The following is a 20,234-nucleotide window of genomic DNA, read 5'->3' on the forward strand; positions in this document are numbered from 1 at the left end:
ACCACTGGGATGTATGTAAGTTGGGAGCTCAAGGATGTCCCAAGACAGGAAGAGAAGGGGAGACCGTCCAGAGGCCGGCAGTCTCTGTTCGTCCAGGATGCTAGGGTGGGCCAAGGAGGATCTCTGCTTCTACAATCAAGGAAAAAAGAAGGATTTAGATAGATTTTTTTTTCTTCATTAGGAGATTGGAGAGGTGCATAAAGTTGAAAGAGCATGGTCAGGAGCCAGACAGGTCTAATTTTAACTTTGCCAACCTCCCGCTGTGTGATGTTACACAAGTAACTCAGCTTCTCTTGAGCCTCCATTTGTGCATCTGTACAAATGGTGGTAATAATCACTGTTTTATAAGATTGATTTGAACATTAAACCACTAGGAAGAGTCTAGTGTATGGCAGGAACATCATCCATGTTTGCATCTTTCCTAGCTTTTGAAATACCATATTTCCTAAATGTGTTCCCAAAATTTTTCATTCTTTTTTTTTTTTTTTTAATTTAGGATCAGGGAACAAAATGCACCCAACCCACACCTGCCCTGCGTACAGTGGGCAGGGAGATGGAGATGGCAACGCGTGTACCGCTCACAACTCCCTGCTAAGAATTCCCCTGTACCCCACACTGACCGGAATCCTCAGAACCTTCCAGGGCTGCTGGGCACCTGCCTTGGCACCATGAGAATGAAGCAAGCCTGAGCTCATCAGCAGCCCGACCTTGTCCTGAAAAATCAATGCAGGTTTCCCCGTGTTATGCAACAGGTGAGTTCCTGAAAAGTTGGAGGTAAATCAATTTTTTCCCCAATTTACATGTAGTGAGCATCTGGTATCCGCTTAACACAGTACTGAGGCCACCTGAGACACACACATGTGTGCACATGCACGCACACACAAGCAGTCAGCTGTGATTCTGGCTTCCACAGCCACCTTTAAATGCACTTAAAAGTTTGCTGATGGCAGCTTGCAGTGGATCCCTGTATAAAGCAAGTGATCCTTGACGTGGGAAGAATCCCTTCTGAATTAACACACATCATTTACGTATATATTTATTTGTCACTTTGTTAAGGACCTCCTAGGGGAGGAAAAGTGGGTCTTTGTTATGCCCATTTTGCAGGTGAGGCAACTGAGGCACTTGAAGAGCAACTGGCTTCCTTAGGTTAGTACCTGAGGAGTCTGATGGAAGCTTAGTTCAGATGTCAGCAGAGAAAGCCCCAGAACTGAAATCAAGACCATCTCGGCTTACTTGTCCCTCAGCCTCCCTGGTCTCGGGCCCTGCAAGGCCCCTGTGCATCCTCCTGGGCACCCAGGCCAGAGGCCCCAAAGTTTAAGCCTCTGCTTTGGCCAATGACTGACAGCCCCTTGCCTTCCAGGGCTAACGCCTGAACTCTGAACTCTGTCCTCATCTCTAGTCTCCATCCCTGCCCAAATGCTGGCTTTCGTTCTCATCTCGGGCTCTCCCCATGGGTAACTCTGCCCTTTAGTAATTCATTCACCTGGCACTTCCTGAGCTCCTCTTTTATCACGGAACTCGGCTGGGGGCTTGAGACACATGACTGCATAAGGGGTCACCCTGCCTTTTGGGAACTCAGCTGAATGGAAAGGGTGGTCAATGGCTTTGCAGCCCAGAGGACATTGACATCTGACTGCAGGTGTGGAAGGGTCTGGGCTGTGCTTTGAAGGATGAGTAAGAGTTTCTTCATTTCATTATTATTATTGTTTTAAACCAGGGGTGCTTTACCTCTGAGCTACTTTCCCCTGTCCTTTTTTATATTTTTATTTTGAGAAAGGGTCTTGCCAAGTTGCTTAGGGCCTCACGGAGTTGCTGAGGCTGGTCTCAAACTTGCAATCCTCCTGCCTCAGCTTCCCAGAGTAAGAGTTTCTTAGGTTGGTTGGGGAGGGGAGGAAATTCCAGGGAGAAGGGTCAGCACGGTCAAAAGTGCAGACATGGGAATTGACAGGTGTGCTTCGGGCTCTGTCCGGAGCTGGTGTGGATAGAACAGAGGCCAGGAGGTAAGAAAAGTGAGGCCAGCAAGGGAAGTGGACCTGGAAGAAGGCCCTGCTTCTGTACATTGTGGCATTTGGATTTCATCTGAGAGTTCCTGCAGGCCGGTGGCCAGGGCCTGATGTGATCAAGTTCAAATTCTAGGACAGTTACTCTGACAGCTGTGTGGGGAGTGGAGTGAGGGGAGGAGGACAGGTTTTGCTTTATGCCCACTGTAGTGGTCGCATTCAGTAGGCACACAGGTGTAGAGCAGGCACTCACTGTTTGCTGAAGGGATACGTTAGTGCCTCAGGAGTTCACTGTGGGAACCCAGGGAAGGTCCTGAACTAAGACAATGGGCATGGAGGGGGCTGGACAAGAAAAGGGCACCGGGTTTCTACGGGTCAGGAGCCAGGTCGGAGAATGGAACCCAGACTGATGAGCTCAGTAGAAAGATGGTCATGCAGGGAATCAGTCACGAAGGTGTCAGGAGAGCAGAAACCAAGCAGAGCAAAGCAAGGCAGTGGTGACTGGGAACAAGAAGAGGCTGCAGCCACCCTAGGGACAAAACTGTGTCACCTGACCCAGGAAAGGAGTCCCTGGAGGAAACCAGGATCATGAAGAGGGCGTGTCACAGGTGGGGTTCCCCAGGAAGCGGATTCTGAGATGAGGACCAGCGTGTGGGAGGTTTCCAGGGATGTTCTGGAAAGGATGGGGGCAGGACCAGGCAGAGGGAGAAGCTGGGCCTCCATAGACCTTTCTAGGACCTCTGAGGCCGGGGCCCTTCGGAGGTGACTCAGGTTGGGATAAGAGGACCCGATCTTATTCTCTCCCTAGAGTCACTGAGTGTGGACCCCCATCTCCCTCACCCCCAAGGGAGCAGGGCCTTGGGCAAGTGGCTCTTCTCAGTCAAGGCAGTTTCCAAAATGGCTCCTGCTGGGCACTCCCAGCAGCCCCAGGGGGATAAACCAGTCCTGAAAGGTGGGTGGAGGTTCCAGTGGGACATCTGAGACACACAGCAGGGGGCCTGGCCAGAGAAGGCTGTACCAGGTCGGCAGCCCCAACTAGAGAGGAGGGAAGAAGTAAGCTGGCCTCTGTCTGCCTCTGGCCTGCCATATCCCTTCAGGACTTCCCAGGGGCAAGGGCAAGCTCTCCAGGAAGCCAGAGGGCAAAAGCACAGAGCAGAGCCTGAGGGGGTGGCTCTGAGAGCAAACAGATCTGGTGGTCCCAGTGAGGTCTGCAGGAGAGAGGAAGCAGGGACACTTTAGGGAGAATGCCTGGCCTTGGGGGTGGGGTGGGGGCTTGGGAGGGAGGTGAGGTACTTGCTCACAGGCAAGCCACACTGGGTTGGCTACTCAGGAGCAGAGGCAGCTCGGTGGATCTCAGATTCTGGCACACAAGCCGAAAACTCAAGAAAGGTTCCCTCCTGGCCAAAGGACCAGCCTGGGGTTGAGGCCCTTTGCAATGTGGTCCAAAATGACCTCTGCAGGCTCAGCTCCCCACCACCTTGGCAGCTGCCCTGGCCTGCCACCCTCCTTGAATAAGCCTGCCTTCCCTGAATCACAGCCAGCCTGGTCACCCCCCCCCCCCATACCTCCCCCACTGTGGCTTTCACAGTCCCACACATCTCCCAGGTCAAATGCTTCCTTCCTTCTGGAGGCCCACCAACTCCTCTCTTCCCTACAAATGGTCATCTCTCTTTGGAGTTCTCATGAGGGCTTTAGAGATTGACTGCTCCACCACTGGAGGACAGCTTTTTAACCACAAGTCTTCAATTTGTTCTGTGAAATGGGGCTAAGAATAATCCCATAGGGTGGTTATAAAACTGAAGTAGCATGCAAAGTCCTAAGCCCTGCATGTTCTAGGACTCAATTGATGCTATTATTACTATTTCAATCATCTGCTAGCCCCTAGAGTCTAGCGTTTAGTAGATGCTTAATTAGCATTAGTTGAATGAATGGAGAATTAATATGAAAAAGCATTTATTCTTGGGATGTGACCTGGTTTAAAAAAACGAAGTATTTAGCAGCAAGTGCAGGGAAGAACTTTGATAATAGGTATCTATGTTGGGCGTCCAGGGACTCCAAACTGACCTGGTTTTCTCAAGAACGATTCTTAGTTGTTTTTATGGGTCTCCGCACAAGGTCTGGCACAGGTTTCAAGCTCACCCAAATCAGTTGCTAGAGAGCATGCATGCGACCTGGCCTGGTTTCCCGGGTGCAAGCAGTATCCCTGGCTGTGGTCAGAATTATTCCCCCCCCCCCCCCAGCTGCTGCACTGGGGCCCTAGACCTTGAGGTATGTGTGCAGTAGGCAGAGGGGGCAGGAATGCGGCGGCCACGTGGGCCCCTTCCGCTCGCTCCCACATCCTTTGTTTCCCACCGGCCCCGGCTCAGGAAGCTTTTTCTGCGAGTCACCGCGAAGGGGCGGCCAGGGAGCCAGGAGAAGCTATTTCCGTGCAATCCGGGCGGGTGGCGCGCGCGGGAGGGGCGTGGAGGTGGAAGCAGCGCAGAAGGCCCAGTGTTTGCTTTTATTTCATCCAACAGAAGGTTCTATTTGTGGAAGCGAACATACGCTGGGGATTAGAGATGGGAGGGGGCAGGAAAAGGAAAAAAATAAGCCACATCCACTACCACGCATAGGTCTTCCCCGGAACTACCGCGTGGGGGTGAATGACTGATTCTGGAACTCATCACCTTCTCTCTCCTCACTTCCTCCGGCTGCAGCCGGGCCTCGACGGCACCCACGGCTCCAACAGGAGCGCCCCAGGCGTATAGTGTGGGGGGATCCCCTGGGCGAAAAGAGTAACTGCAGGATTGCGGCCAGAGACGGGTGCACAGAACCGAGGTGCGCGCGCCCGTAGCCCATTGTGTTGCTGTGAATGAGGCGCGCGCACCAATCAGCTGTCTCTTCGCCTTCCGCAGCCCCGCCCCTTCCACCCTCTTCCCCGGGACCCTGACGTCACGGGAACTTTTCCTCCGCCCCCTCCCTTCGGCTTCCAGCGCGGAGCCCGGGCCTGCGGGAGGGCGCGCGACCGCCTCCTGCCCAGCCCAGCCCTGGAGGCCAGTGCGCGCGCCCAAGACGGCCCGGGACGCACCACCTGCGCCTGAGAGCGCGCTGCCCCGAGCATCCCCGGCCCTCGGGCCACCCCATCCCCCTAACCTCCAACTCCACCGCCCCTCCCCCAAGTCTCCTCCCTCCGCTCCGGTGACTGCTAGCCGGGCGGCTGAGCCGGAGTCGTCGCAGCCACCTCATTGCACAACCCGGCTTCCCAACTGTTTACACAGCCCGGCCTTTGAGTGTGTGTGTATACAGCGTGAGTCACCGGGAGGCGGAGGAGGTGGAGGAAAAGGAGAAGGAGGAGTGCACTGGCCGGGATCAGTGCGGCGCACACACTCACACTCAGTCACTCTCTCCGAGCGCGTCTCGCTCTCTCACACACAAGCCCGGAGCCCAGGAGCGCACAGGATCCCGGGCGCCACGGAAAAGTTGCTCCGGCTTTTGCTTGAGACTAATTGCTTTGGGAAGTGCATTTGCTCCGTGGCTCCGCCGAGCCTGCGGGATCCTGTCCTCACGGCTAAGAACCCCGGGAACGCAGGCCGCCTCCTCCTCTGTCTTCGGGACGGTCGGCAGCCTCGGCAACAATAGCGGCGGCCGCTCCCAGCGAGGCGCCTCGAACCGGTGCCATCGGGGGTCCGGAGACCCGAGCCGGCCTTCGACCCCCACATTCGCGGCCAGCGTGGTCTCCGCGTGCAACGCGAGCGCGGAGAAGCAGCTCCCGCTTTGCCCCTCGTGGGGGTCGAGCCAAGCCGGATCTGCAGACTCCATCCCGCGGGCTGGAAGGAGTCTCAGCGCCGGCGTCAAGCCCGAAGCACCTTCCTGAGCAGAGCAGGGGACGTACGAAGCCGGGGCCGCCCTGGCCGCGGACGCGATGAGGGTTGGCCCCGTGCGCTCTGCCATGAGCGGCGCCTCGCAGCCCCGCGGTCCGGCCCTGCTCCTCCCGGCCACTCGGGGCAACCCAGCCAAACGCCTGCTGGACGCCGACGACGCGGCGGCGGTGGCTGCCAAGTGCCCGCGCCTCTCCGAGTGCTCCAGTCCCCCGGACTACCTCAGCCCCCCCGGCTCGCCCTGCAGCCCACAGCCCCCTCCTACCGCTCCAGGGTCCGGCGGGGGCTCCGGGAGCGCACCGGGGCCCAGCCGCATAGCCGACTACCTGCTGCTGCCCCTAGCCGAGCGCGAGCATGTGTCCCGGGCGCTTTGCATCCACACCGGCCGCGAGCTGCGCTGCAAGGTAGGCGTCCCGGGACCGACCCGGCGGGGATCCGGGGCGCGGGGCGGGGTGGTGGGCAAAGGTGCTTGGGGTCTGGTTTTCCGTGCCCAAAGTAGAGTTTGGGGCAGGGCGGATAAGTGGGTTGAGTTCCATAAGGCCTCATTTGGCCAGGGTCGCTCTTTTGGAAATCGAAGGGTTTCCTGTGGAGTGGTATAATGGGGGCCCGGCGGTCAAGAGGAAGTGCCGGGTTCAATTGCTTTCTCTCTGGAGTCCTTTCCTTGGCGCCCAGTTTAGCTAGCGCGTGGCGTTCCATATAAGTTGTGGAATTGAAATGGATTCCAGGGCCATGCCATTGCCCTTCTCTCATTCCCCTCGTTTCGCCCCCCCCCGCACCCCGCCCGTGCTGGAAAGACGCCCTGTTGTGGGTGCCTCCTCGGAGCTCGGAGCAGCTGGAAGCTCTCTTGCCGGAGGTGCACAGCACCCTGGCTCAGCTGTAGGTGTAAGATCGTGTCGGGCTTCTACCCAGGGGATTTCGACTTGAACCCGCGCTGGAACTAGGACTCTGCCCTCTCGAGGGAGCCGTCTGTGGGGGGTCTTGGTCTTCCAGCTAATCGCGGGGGGTGGGGGGTTGGGCCAGAGTAGAAATGTTGGAAAGCCCACCCTGACTAGGAACCCTCGCTTCCATTCACTTTATTTTCTGGCCAACGATTTCCTTTTGGAATAAGGGAACCCGTCCGGGAGGAGGAGGTACATCTGCTACAAGCAGGATCCACCCGGTCTTTCTGCAACGTGTAGACGCGGACGGTTCTCACAGTCGGACACCCCCAGAACCTTCCGGGCTGCTCTTTTATACCCCTAGTTAAAGTTGCTTCTGGGTTTCCCTCAACTCACCTGACGCCCCCCTCCCCGCTCCAGCCCCCAGGGCTTGCTGCTGCCACCTACCGTCCATCCGCATGAGATTTCAAGTGCATGAGCAAGCCAAGTTTAAAGGGGGAAATCTTTTCTGGGTGACCGGGGGCTGAGCTCTTTTGGGAGGTGTGTGTGTGTGTTGGGGTGGGGGTTAAGGTGGGTGGGGCAGGAGGAAAGGGCAGCAGGAAAGGGCAGCAGAGGGATTTTTCCAGTTGGTGCCAGAGCAGCCACCTCAGAGGTGGGGTGGGTCTGGTCATTGTGCAACCCCTTCCAGTTCCTCCGAGCAGATAATAGCTGAATCCAGATGGTGACAGCCCGTGTGTCACCATTTCCAGTTGAGTCTAGGATATGAGTAACTGGACTGAACAAAAGGCCCTTAAAGGGACCAGCCGGTTTCTTAGAGGGAAGCTGCCCTCTCTGGCGGTGGGGCTGGTGTGTGGGAGGGGAGAAACAAAAACAAAAAAAAAAAAAAGAAAAAGAAAAGAAAAGAAAAAAGAAAAAAAGACCATTCTAGTGCCCTCCCCTCCGGTGAGAATGTAACTCAAGGCTACTTGCACCTGAGTCACAGCTGTAGGCAGGTTGCTCAAGGCTGCGCTGTCACCCTCTCTCCTTCCCAGTCATCTGTTCCTCTGACTAATGACAGCTCTGCATGTTCTGCAGCCCCTGCTTCCCCTTGGAGGCTACAGAGTCACCACACTCCCGTGCCCTCTCTGAGCCCTTTGGGGCTGGCAGGAGAAACATGCATGTCTGGGGATTGCTTTCCAGCCCCTGAGGAGCCTGGGGCACCCACAGTATTATCTGCATTCATGGAAGCACAGAAGAGGGTTTGGGGGCTTAGCTCTCATGGAAGATGAGAGCACGTATGGAAGATGGTCTTTCAGATTATCCGCATGATGGGGTGTGACTGTACCTTTGGCTGTTTGCTGGAGGGGAGCCCTGGGTGTGACTGGTTTTAAGGGTGTTAGGGGAAGCTGGGGCTGCATACGGTGATGTGGCTGAGATAAGGGGATGTATGAATGGAGCTCACTGTTATCCAAAGCCCAGAGTTGGAGAACTTTAGCCCAGCTCCCTAAGGAGTTGGGGAGACAGTTCCTGCTTTTCTAGCTTCCCTAAATGGGCCACCTTCTCTCTGCAGGTGTTTCCCATTAAACACTACCAGGACAAAATCAGGCCTTACATCCAGCTGCCATCGCACAGAAACATCACTGGCATCGTGGAAGTGATCCTTGGGGAAACCAAGGCCTACGTGTTCTTCGAGAGAGACTTTGGGGACATGCACTCCTATGTGCGAAGCCGGAAGAGGCTGCGGGAAGAGGAGGCTGCCCGGCTCTTCAAGCAGATTGTGTCCGCCGTTGCCCACTGCCACCAGTCGGCTATTGTGCTGGGGGACCTGAAGCTTAGGAAGTTCGTCTTCTCCACGGGGGAGAGGTGAGCGGCCGCCACAGCTCCTCCTGTGGCCTTTTGGAACCAAAATGAAGGTACAGGTTGTGCCGTTAGGTGCAGTGTGTTGGTGCCAAACAAACCCAAGGGCTCATTGTTCCAAGATTAAGCATTTATAAGTCCTGCTCCTGAAAAGTCACCACCAAGGTTGGTTGATTCTGCACTCTTTTGGATGGAGCCTGGGGACAGTTGGTGCTCTTGTGGATGTCACATGCTAACAGGTTGCCCTCCCCACTTCTACTCACAGGATCAGGCTTATTCCCCATTATTGTCAGCCCAAAAGTTCAGCCTCCTGGTGTTCAGATAGTCACCTGTCCCTTTAGAGTACTCCTAGAAGAAGCTGTCAAATCTTTGCTTACACTACATGGTTTTGTCATGCCTAGGAGGTATGATAGAGCTAGGTAGACTCGTACTTAAGGTTTTAGCTCTCCTTCTTGACATGCATTTCTGTTCCATCTCTGGCTGTGTCCTCTGTGCTTTCTTTACATTCTCTAGTGACCTTTTAGACATCTAGTTGACTGCATCTTGAGAAAATAGCCACATTGAATGATAAATGGAAGTTGGCTAGAATTGATTGCTAAATATAGATAATGGCTGACCTCATGCAGGACAAGATGAGCTTGATAAAGACAATAATGAGGCACTAAGATTTGAAGTGGAGGTTTCGGATAGGAGACTTCAGAAAAGCTGCATGAGATAAACCATACCTGATTTTAAGCGGTGGACCACATCTCTTTTTGGAAAGAGAGAAATAATCCTGTAGAATTGTAGAGGTGGGAGTGAGTTATTTTGTTATTTCTGTTCACACAGGGCTTACCCCAACAGTGTATTTTTACCTTTAACTCCAGAGCACACCCAAAAAAATACAGGGTTGAATTGCCATAAAGCATGACTTTGTATCTGACCTTGCAATAATTATTGAAACATACTGATTAGCAAAGAAAAGCAAATTGTTTGCAATGAAGTGTCCAATTCCTGGAACATGGTTCTTTGACACCGTGATGCATTTTTCTGCAACATGCCTTACAAACCTTCTTACTAGCTTTTGAAATCTGCATTGCACAGACCAATGTCATGGGCACAGAGTTTGGAAACCTGAGGGTTAAGCAATGGCAGGCTGACGCTATTTGTGTAACCAGCACAGGTGCAGGGTTTTAGTACTACAGCAGCCAATCAGGGGCAGACAGTGTGGGTTGAGTCATATTTTCCGTTTACAGAACCAATGGGTATTTTACATAACGACAGGGAGGTCATGCTGAGGACAAACTGAAGTTAGCACATGTATACTACACTCCAGGGAACAGGAAGGCAGGAAGGGGAAAAAAACACTACCAGACCTTTAAGAGGAAAAGGAATTGACCCATCAGCCAGTACCAAATGTTTGCATTTAACTTCACAATGAGTGACTTACTGAAACAGGGTTATTTCAGAGAAGCAGAGAAAGGCAAGCCACCACCGGATATTAGAGGTTCCACCACGTGGCTTTGGGCTTTGGGGGATGCAGGAGACTTGGGTGGCTGATTTCAAGTAAGGAGCCACCGGAAGTTTCTTAAGGGAGCCTTTGACTTTTTTGGACTGTATTGTTACTTTGACAGAGACCCCCACGTAGAATAAATGGCTTGCACACGGACGTGCCGTGCTAGGGCACATGTGTCTAGCATCCCGCAAACCCCAGCCACATCTGTTCACGTAACCTCTATGTCCAGGCTAAGTGTTCTTTGCAATGAAACATCCAGTAAATGCAATTAACATTCTTTAGAGCTTTCCCACTGTGGTTGTCACAGCTAGGACCCAGGTGGACAGAGTTTCCTCTGTGTGTATGTTCAGTGTGGGCTGCGGCACTGACAGATGGTGCATAATGAGTGACTGTTTGGGCAGAGTGAGTGTCTCAGCCATCGATGTCATGTTAGAGGGAAGACGGGCTTGTAGGATGCTCAGCCCCCTCTGAGGAAGTAGGTTATACTGCTCTCCCCAGATGGATTTTGTAGAAAATGTCAGCATTCCCCTGAGATGAGCTCCTGCTTCTGCAATGTGAACTTTGTCAATTGTGTAAGCCCTATTAGGATATCTCTCACAAGCTCTAGCATCATGAATACTATTTGGAACTTTGCATCATACCCTCCACCCCAGGCGCGCTCTCCATACTTTGCAAACATGTATTGCAGTTTGTATTGGTTTGTGAAATCCAAGTCCTGGGTACTTGCAGGGAACTGCTTACTGGATGAAGGGGTAAATGGCATTCCTGGGCACTATTCCTGGGAAGGCCTTGGGTTTCATGGCAGCTGGTCTGGAAATAACAGCTTGGTTTCTCTCCGCCGCAGAACCCAGCTCAGACTGGAAAGTCTGGAAGATACGCACATCATCAAGGGCGAAGATGATGCTTTGTCAGACAAGCATGGCTGCCCAGCTTACGTGAGCCCCGAGATCCTCAACACCACCGGGACCTACTCCGGAAAGGCTGCGGACGTTTGGAGCCTCGGGGTGATGCTCTACACCCTTTTGGTCGGACGATACCCCTTCCATGACTCGGACCCTAGTGCTCTCTTCTCCAAAATCCGTCGCGGACAGTTCTGCATTCCTGACCACATTTCCCCCAAAGCCAGGTGCCTCATTCGCAGCCTCCTGAGACGGGAGCCTTCCGAGAGACTCACTGCTCCCGAGATCTTACTCCATCCCTGGTTTGAGTCTGCCCTGGAGCCTGGGTACGTTGACTCAGAAATAGGAACTTCAGACCAGATTGTTCCAGAGTACGAGGAGGACAGTGACATGAGTTCCTTCTTCTGCTAATCCCAAAAACCTCAGAAACCTCATAATTCTCACTCATGGCATTTCCATTTCTAAAGATGGACGGGCCCCTCTGGCATGGTGCCAGCCAGAAGTCCGGACGGACAGCACCAAGGTTGTCTCCGCAGAACTCACCGTGGAACCCTCTCTCACAGTTGGGGAGGAGTGACTGTTGATTTGAGCAGCACAACCCTCTGACTTAACTGCAAAGTCGTTCCCTTCTTTACCAACTACCCTCAACTCTGTCTTTGTCAGATCTGGGGGGTTCTGTGTCTTTCAAAGGTGGCAGAGAGGGTAGCGTGGACATCCCACGCTGTGTGGTCAAGTGTCATGAACTTGAACATTCATATGGGAAAAGGCAGGAAGTCACCCAGTGGCATTTTGGGCAATAACCATGTTTTAATGGGGTGGCAGATCACTTGGGTCAATAAGCCTGCCATCTTAGAAAAAAACTCCTTCGTAGCTGGACTTGTCGCTGCAGTTTCTCCCATCAGAAAGCTCACTCTTGCTCTTGGTTTGTTGCGACATCTGTCTTTGCCTCATGGTCACACTTAACCAACGACTCTGCTCTGTTGTCTGAGCAGACTGAGGAGCTCAGGAGCCTGCCTGAACCCTGACCCCACTCTACTCCTGCCCTGCTCCCATCTCACATGCAATAATGCCTTGTCCTTGACCTTGAAACTTGCCCCCTGCAGCTATGAAAGTACTTGCCAGCTAATCGTTGAAAAGTGCAGAAAAAATGCGGAACTCTTGGCTATTTCAGAACTCTGAGCTCCAGTAGAGACTGCCATTAAAAAACAAACAAAAAACCCAATTTGATCACTTGGAAACCTTTGGCATTTTCAGTTTCCTTCTAGTGTGCTGGGGCTTAGCCTTTAATTTTCCCCCACAAGATCATCTCAGGGTGGAACATTTTGTCCAGGAAGAGAAAGGAGACTCCCCACCCTGCTCTCCCAGGAGCAAAGGGTAAACCTCTTTGTGCTTTAAAGAAAGTGAATTTTGGACAGCATTAGGATTCCCAGACTAAGTTCCAGAATGATACTGTGCCCCGCCCTGTGTGGGCATCCTGGGTGCACTTGGGGTTTTGCATGGTGGGTTGTTGGTACAAGTTGTGTGGTCTCTGACTACACATCTGTGTAGCCGGCTGCTGGGGTGGAATAGTGAGCCCCCAGGTATTTCAAGTTGGAAGGACTTTGACAATCATCCGATCCAACTTCTCCTCGCTGCCACCTCCCACTGCAGAAATCCTCACCTTCAGCTTCTTTCCCAGGTGAGAATCCAACCTCTGAATGCTTCCAGAGACAGAAACTCACTCCCTACAAAAGGTAGAGCTTCACGGAGAGACTGCAACTTGCATTAAAAAACAAGGACAGATGAAGAGTCAGTCGCTGTCTCAGACGGTGCCGAAATCAGGTGGATAAACGGGTAAACAAATATACTGTATTTGAAGAAATGGCACAAACCAGGCAGGCATCTTCAAGGGCTACGCCTACGCGAACTACTAACCTGCATTGTAAGAATGCTGTGTATACCTCATGTACTGTGTACTCTGTACATATATTTTACCTTTTATACCTATGTCCGATTTTTGTCTTCGATTGAGGCTTGTCGTGTTGTGTGTGTGTGTCTGAATAACCTACGTGTCTAGAACCACGTGAAATGTGAATGGTTGTTGGCGAGGAGGCCTTGACAGAGCGGGGGGGGGGGGGGAGGGGGGGCCTCCAAGAGGAGGGAGGACGGCATCTGTCACACTCGTGTGCTCGTGGTTGTGCGACTGTTGTATCTTGTGATACGTTACCCGGCTGGCAGGGACTTCAGCCGGGACAGCTAGAAACACTAGATCCTTCCTGTATATGTGTAGATATGTGAACGGTGAAACGGCCATGGCTGACTTGTAGAGAAATTTTAATAAATCTGGTTTCGTAAAAAAGGTGTGGTGGATTTCCTGCTAGTGCCATCTGCCTGTGCCTTTTGCAGTCCCCGGAATGCCAAGCTCTCCCATTTCAGGGCTCAGAGCTGCTGGAGGGAGACTAGACAGATAATGACCACTGAGGATGACCTTTGATAGGCTGGACCCTTCATTTTTCACTCCAGTGGCTAGGTTCACTCAGGTGGCTGGCGCTCTGCGGTGACCCGGTGGGTGGGTACTTGGAGAAGTGTTTCAGGGAGAATACTTGAGGGCGCCTCGGTTTCTAAGATTCCCTTGGGCTTTTTTGGACCAGGGGCCTTAGAGAATTTATGACACAGGCTACGTACACTCCAGAACCATATTACATGTCCCCAACATAATTTGGTTGGGGACATGTAATATGGTTCTGGAGTGTACGTAACCTGTGTCAAATTCTTTAAGGAATTTTTTTGTGGAAGTTCACTTAGAGGCCAGAAGACCTCAGGGGGGGCTCCTGCTGAGAACCACCCCTACTTTAGAACTAAATAAGATGGGTAATAGAGATATTTCATTTTTCCCTTTTCCTATAAATGTAAAAGGGAAATGAAAACAAGGAAAATTTGTCTAAGAGACATCACAAAAGTTGGGAAAGAGGTTTTTTTTCTTTTTTAAATTAGGTTTATAGCTTCATTTCACTTATATTTCAGAATGTCCTCTAAACAAAGTGAATTAGCATCCCGAACGATTCTGAAAAACACTTTATAGACTGCAAGGGCTGGGCTATATATAGCTCAGTGTTGGAGCACTTGCCTAGCATGCATGAGGCCCTGGGTTCTGCCCCCAGCATGGCAAAAACAAACAAAAAATACATTGTAAAGTGTAGCACCTCTTAAGAAGAGTGTGTGTAGAAGGGTGTTGTTCAGTGAATTTTCACAACTGAACACACCTGTGTAACCAGCACTCAGCTGGAGGCCCCTCCTGCCCCTCTCTGTCCCTGCTGGCACCTGCTGCAAGGGCAACCACCATGGGACAGGATCTCACTCTCAGGGGTTAGTACTCATCAGACCAACTCCCCAGCTCTGTACTTGTGTGCCGAGCCATGCAGAGGCCTCAAGTGACACAACTGCCCTTTGCCAGGACGCCGACCGAGATCACCAAGGATAGCAGACCTGTGACACTGAAGTTAATACAAATTAGGCCGCGTGACCCGGGGAGCTTACATTGGAAAAGCCCATCAGAAGCTGCGTGGGAAAGGGCCACACGCCTGGGTACCTAAGAAACTCGGAAGCTGGTGGCTAGTCTAGGGCCTGCTCAAGACCGAAAACCCAAAGTTCCCTGAGCGAGCTCAGAACACACATCACAGCCTCCCTGCTCCAGTGAACCCAGACAGAGGCTCAGCTTAACTCCCTGGGCACGCAATGCGAATACTTTGGACTTCCCCGGAGCTTTTAATCTAAGGATTTCAAAACACTTTGCAAGCAATTAAGGTTACAACACCCCTTTGTACTGTTGTTACATGCACCAAGGGGAGAGAAATATGGGTCGGGATTGGCTGGATTGACACACGGTGCCACAAATCCATAAATTTAATCTCTTCTAAGGGTGGAACAAATCTGGGGCAATCGCAAGCAGTTGGATTATGGAAGGTTGGAGTGAGCGTGCTGATCATTTCTCAGAAGTCTTGCGTTTTGAGTAAATCCTTTAAGCAACATCTCCATATCATACTTTCTAGAGGTTTTAGTCTTTCCTATCACTTAATTCACATCATATTTTCCAGAAGTTTCTCCTTCTCTCCACCTTTGTATGCACAGCCATTGAGTGAAATAGGAAAGTCACATACTCTCCTTACTTTATAGTTGGAAAAACTAAGGCTCAAATGTCTTTCAGTAGTCCCTCAGGAGCGAGCAGCTCCAAGCCAGCACAGGAACTTGGGTCCTGGGAGCCCAAGGTTCTCACAGAGCACTGAGATAGTCTTCTGGTAGGAATGGCAATGAAAGACTGTGTTAAGACAAATGCAAATACTGATTATTAGCTCCATTCATGTCTTCAAATAACTCAGTTCATTCATGTCTTCAAATAACTCAGTACAGCCTAGTGTGGCAGTACAGTCTCTGTAATCCCATCCACTTGGGAGGCTGAGGTAGGAGGATCAAAACTGTGAGGCCAGCCTGGGCAATTTAGTGAGAACTAATCTTTTTTTTTTTTTTTATACTAGGGATCAAACCCAGGGACTCTACCACTGAGCTATATCTCCAGTTGTTTTTATTTTTTATTTTGGAACAAGATCTTTCTAAATTGCTGAGATCGACCTAAAATTTGTAATATTCCTGCTTAAGCCTCCTGATTACACACACTGTGCGAAGGTACCCTGTGCAAGATCCAGTTTTAAAATAGGGAGGGTGGGAGGAGGGGGGGAAGGGAGGGTGGGAGAAGGGGAAGGGGGGAAGAAGGGAGGGTGAGAGGAAGGGAAGGGGGGAGGAAGGGAGGGTGGGAGGAGGGGAAGGCGGGAGGAGGGGATGGGGAGGAGAGGGGAGGGGGAGGGGGGGAGGAGGGGATGGGGAGGGGGAGGAGGGGATGGGGAGGGGAGGGGGAGAAGGGGATGGGGAGGGGAGGGGGAGGAGGGGATGGGGAGGGGAGGGGGGAGGAGGGGAGGGGGAGGGGAGGGGGGAGGAGGGGAGGGAGAGGAGGGGAGGGGAGGGGGAGGGGAGGGGAGAGGGAGGGGAGGGGGAGGGGAGGGGGGAGGAGGGGAGGGAGAGGAGGGGAGGGGAGGGGGAGGGGAGGGGAGAGGGAGGGGAGGGGGAGGGGAGGGGCAATGATCCAAACTTGTCTAAGATCACCACCAATGGGCTGGAGATGGAGCTCAGTGGTAGACACTCACCTAGCATGCATGAGGCCCTGGGTTCATTCCCAAGCACCACAAAACAAAAACAAAACGCCCCTAACCTAGACACAGCATGTTTGGGTCCTGGCTGGCAGGCATTCTGGATGAGGACAGGCACCTCAACACTGAGGACTCTGAAGCTGGCTTTTTAATGTGGCTCTGGCTGCGCGAGGGAGGTAAGTGTCTGTTAATCACCCACCCCACCCCAGACAAGGAGCAGACGGAGCAGCATCTCATCACCAAACCCTGGGAACCATCCAACTGATTTCAGTTGACTCCTCAATTATCTCAATTGCAGTCAAAGACTCTGTGGTTCCAAGAGGAGGCAGGAGAAAAGAAGGAGGGATGCTGACAGTATCCCCTCCCCTTGCTGCAGCTTTCACCCTTTGGCTCATTTTATCTTCTCAGCAGCCCTGTGAGGTGGGCGACTTGTCCCCACTTACCAGAGGTTGACCTTGAGTCCTGAGGCTGAAGAGGTCAAGGTCACAGCTGAGCAGGTGGGAGGGACTCCAACCTGGGTCTGCAGAACTTGACAATTTTACTTTCTTCCAGCCTGTGCTTTCCACGTGGGTTCCGACTTGCTAGGCCAGCAAGAAGACATCCTCTTTTTTTGGAGCAGCCATTTTGCTGGAGGATTTTTGCCAAGCAGGGTACAATCTGCTGGGCCAGGACTGGTTCCAGTCTGTGATTTTCACTGGTTGAGATTTATCAGGGGACTGCTCATGTGGTACCAAGAGCCACCCAAGGTGCTTCACGTGAATTAATACATGACTACCATCAGCAATAGTGTTGCCATATGTCTTTTGTAATTGAAGAGGCTGAGGCTCAGAAAGGGTAAGGGATTTGCCCAGAGTCACACAGCACAAGATCCATTTGCTAATTCACACACCCAGAGCTGTTAGCATGAAGGCTTACTGCTCAGTTTTTAGAGTTGGGAGTTTGTAGTCCCAAATGCAATGTGGCATCCTGGAACAGAAAAAGGAAATTAGTGGAAAAACAAAGTCTAAGTAAAGCCTAGAATTTAATAATAATGTACCTGAACATGGGTGCAGCACCAATAATCCCAGGTGCTCAGGAGTCTGAGTCAGAAGGATCGCAGATCTGAGGCCAGCCTTGGCAATTTAGCAAGACCCTGTCTCAAAATGGTAAAGATTTATCTCTGGGTTCAATCCTCAGTGCTACTCCACATATGTATGCATGTACACACACACACACACAGACACACGTGCACACACACATGCACACATGCAGACACACAAAATGTACCAAAGTTGGTTTCTGAGTTGTGGCAAGAATACCACAGTAACAAAGTGATAGCATTAGAAGAAATGGAGTGGCAGATGTAGGGGGACTCCATTATCTTTGCAAAAAAGATTGAGTCAGCACTTCTGCTCTTTTTAGCCAGGGAAACCAAGTCTGAGATGGGCTACATGCTGTGCTTGACTGCCCCCAGCCCTCTCCAGCTGCTCCAACTTCCTGGGTGGTGGCTGGAAGTTGTGGGTGATCTTCTAGAATGTTCCTAGAGCTGGAGGAGGTGAGTCCACGTGGAGCTACTATGGAATGTGCCAGAAACTTTTGTGGATGGATCCAAGACAGGGCACTTTGAAGAGCTGACTCCTGGGTCTGGCCTTTGGAGGGGGACTATGGGCGCAGCTCCTTCAGGCCCGCCCTGGGTCCTTGCTCTCCATTAGCCCCGCTCAGGAGCATCCTGGCTGAGCTGCAGCCCCTGAACCCTCATTAGCAGGAAGGCCACAGGGGCCAGCAACGGGAGCAGGGTTTGGCCTCCACCTGCAGAAGGAGGGATTCTGGGGAGGGGGGAGCTCAGATGGCCCAAGTGGATTTCTCATCCAAATTCCAGTTTAGGTGCTTGTGAGGCCCTGGGACGTGCTTCTGTGCTCAGCAGGAGGCCTGAGCTCAGTGTGTGTGTGTGTGTGTGTGTGTGTGTGTGTGTGTATGTGTCGGGGTGCAGCACCAGTCCTCAGGGCCATGAGCAACTTGTCCTCACTCCCCTCATGTTAGGACAGGAGCCTTGCCAAGGGAGAGGCCGTGGGAGTGAATTGGTGGATGCTGTTTCACAATCCCCCACCCCCTCGCACTCAGCCTGTCCGGGACACCTTGCTGGGCAGTCCACAGCTGGTTAAGGCACCAGAAAGGGACAGTTGGAATCATAATGATGACAAGAACCCACCTGAATGGAGTACTTACCTAACACCATTGTAGGCACTTTGCAACTAGGTCTCATTTAAGTGTCAAATCTCTGAGGCAGGGATTTGCCTTTACCTCCTTAATAGGTGAGTGCGGGAAAGCACAGAGTTTAAGTGACTCACTCAAGGTCACACAGTAACTGGGATCTGAACACGGGGAGTCTCGTGTGGAGGATGTTCTCCTAACACGTGACCTGCTACCCCTTTGAGCACTGGCTCCCTGTTTATGTTCTATCCCACGGTCGAGGTCCTCCTGTGCCAGCCTGTCTGTGTGGAGCATCTGACCTCTGTCAGGAGCCACACTTCACATCTGACCCTTGGAGGAGCTGGCAGCCATCGGGGAAGAACTTGAACTTTTGGGTTAGCGGGAAATGGTGTCAAATCCCAACTTGATTAGTTAACATTGTGACTCAGACAGGTCACAGGACCCTCTGTGCTTCAGGTGCACCAAATGGAACAGCAGTGGTCACATCTGGGGCTGTGACTGTGCAGTTCACACACGAAGCCATTCGAAGTCCCAGGAGCCGCAGAGCAGGCGCCTGCTTCAGCAGATCCTTGGGTTCCTGGCCTAGGGAGGTTGGGCAGACTGGATTTGAATCCCAGCCTTGCTCCCTGTTTGCTGGATCACCTTCAGGAAGTTGCAACACCTCTCTGAGCCACAATTCCCTCATCCCTAAAGGGTGCATGATAGGGCTGGGGATGTGGCTCAAGCGGTAGCGTGCTCGCCTGGCATGCGTGCGGCCCGGGTTCGATCCTCAGCACCACATACCAACAAAGATGTTGTGTCCGCCGAGAACTAAAAAAAATAAATATTAAAAATTCTTTCTCTCTCTCTCACTCTCTCTCCTCTCTCACTCTCTCTTAAAAAAAAAAAAAAAAAAACGGTGCATGATAATGAGCCCTCTGCTGGGCTGAGGGAAGGGCCTGGTTGGAGGGGGAGCACAGCCTGGGACAGCAGGGATTGAGTTCCGGTTATCATTATTTCCCTCCCTCTTGCTCTTTCTCTGGTTTGCAGGTTTGTGGGGGATGGAGTGTAGACTGTTCCAGATCAGCTGGGAAGACAGGGAACAGCGCACCAAGCCCCAGTGGTCCGACTTCCAGGCCCCTGCTGACCTGGGTTTTAGTCCTAGGGAACAGAGAGCCATCTGTCTTCTCTGACCTTTCCAGCCACCAGCACCTCCAGTGTCTAGAAGGTTCCCCGGGGGAGAAGGGAACTTGAAAGCACCATCTCCCAGAGGCCACCCTGACTCCCCAGTGGAGGCTTTGGGTTCCCACCAACAGAGCAGAGAGTCAGAGGGCCAGTGCACCACCAGCTTCTGCTGAGGCACGAGCGGCAGAGTGGACAGACGAGAGGCCTGGGGTCACAGAGGCCTGTGGCTCTAGTTCTGGCACTGAGGGAGTAAACTAACCCACTTCAGCCTCAGCTGCTTAGTGTGTGTGTGTGTGTGTGTGAGTTTGGGTATGTTGGATTGAACCAGGGACCATCTACCACTGAGCTACAGCTCTTTCTATTTTTAAATTTTTGAGACAGGATCTTGCTAAGTTGCTCAAGGTCTCTCTTAGTTGTTGGGTTGGACTCAAACTTGTAATCCTCCTGCCTCAGCCTCCTGGATCACTGTTACAGGTGTGCACCATCATGGTACACATTATCTGTGTAATGGGTAGTAAAAGATCATGTCTGTGAAATATTTCCCACAGGCCTGACATGTACAAAATGTTCAGCCCATGCAGGCTGTCAAAATCTGGGATCAAAGCAAGTCAAAACCAGCTAGTTGATCCATTAAGAATGTGCTAAATAGCTGGGCAGGGTGGCACGTGCCTGTGTTTCTAATTATTTGGGAAGAAGAAGTGGGAGGTTCACTTGAGCCCTGGGAGTTCAAGACCAGCT

At 52.2% G+C, this 20,234-nt stretch overlaps 1 protein-coding gene across 3 annotated transcripts; it reads left to right on the forward strand.

Moving 5' to 3' along the window:
• Window positions 1-5,259: 5,259 nt before the first annotated feature.
• Window positions 5,260-13,310, forward strand: TRIB1 (tribbles pseudokinase 1). Of its 3 annotated transcripts, none has more exons than XM_081265674.1 (3): window positions 5,260-6,261; window positions 8,285-8,577; window positions 10,911-13,308. In XM_081265674.1, the coding sequence occupies exons 1-3, from the start codon at window positions 5,902-5,904 to the stop codon at window positions 11,374-11,376; spliced, it is 1,119 nt and encodes a 372-aa protein (XP_081121800.1). In that variant the 5' UTR covers window positions 5,260-5,901; the 3' UTR covers window positions 11,377-13,308. The 3 variants fall into 3 exon arrangements, with proteins under 3 accessions (XP_081121800.1, XP_081121801.1, XP_081121802.1); XM_081265675.1 differs by lacking the exon at window positions 5,260-6,261 and adding an exon at window positions 6,282-6,987 and having other exon boundaries at window positions 10,911-13,310; XM_081265676.1 differs by lacking the exon at window positions 5,260-6,261 and adding an exon at window positions 7,737-8,009 and having other exon boundaries at window positions 10,911-13,310.
• Window positions 13,311-20,234: the final 6,924 nt, after the last annotated feature.

Source organism: Spermophilus citellus (genome assembly GCF_964194105.1).
Source record: "Spermophilus citellus genome assembly, chromosome: 14".
In the NCBI taxonomy this organism is placed as follows: Eukaryota; Metazoa; Chordata; class Mammalia; order Rodentia; family Sciuridae; genus Spermophilus; species Spermophilus citellus.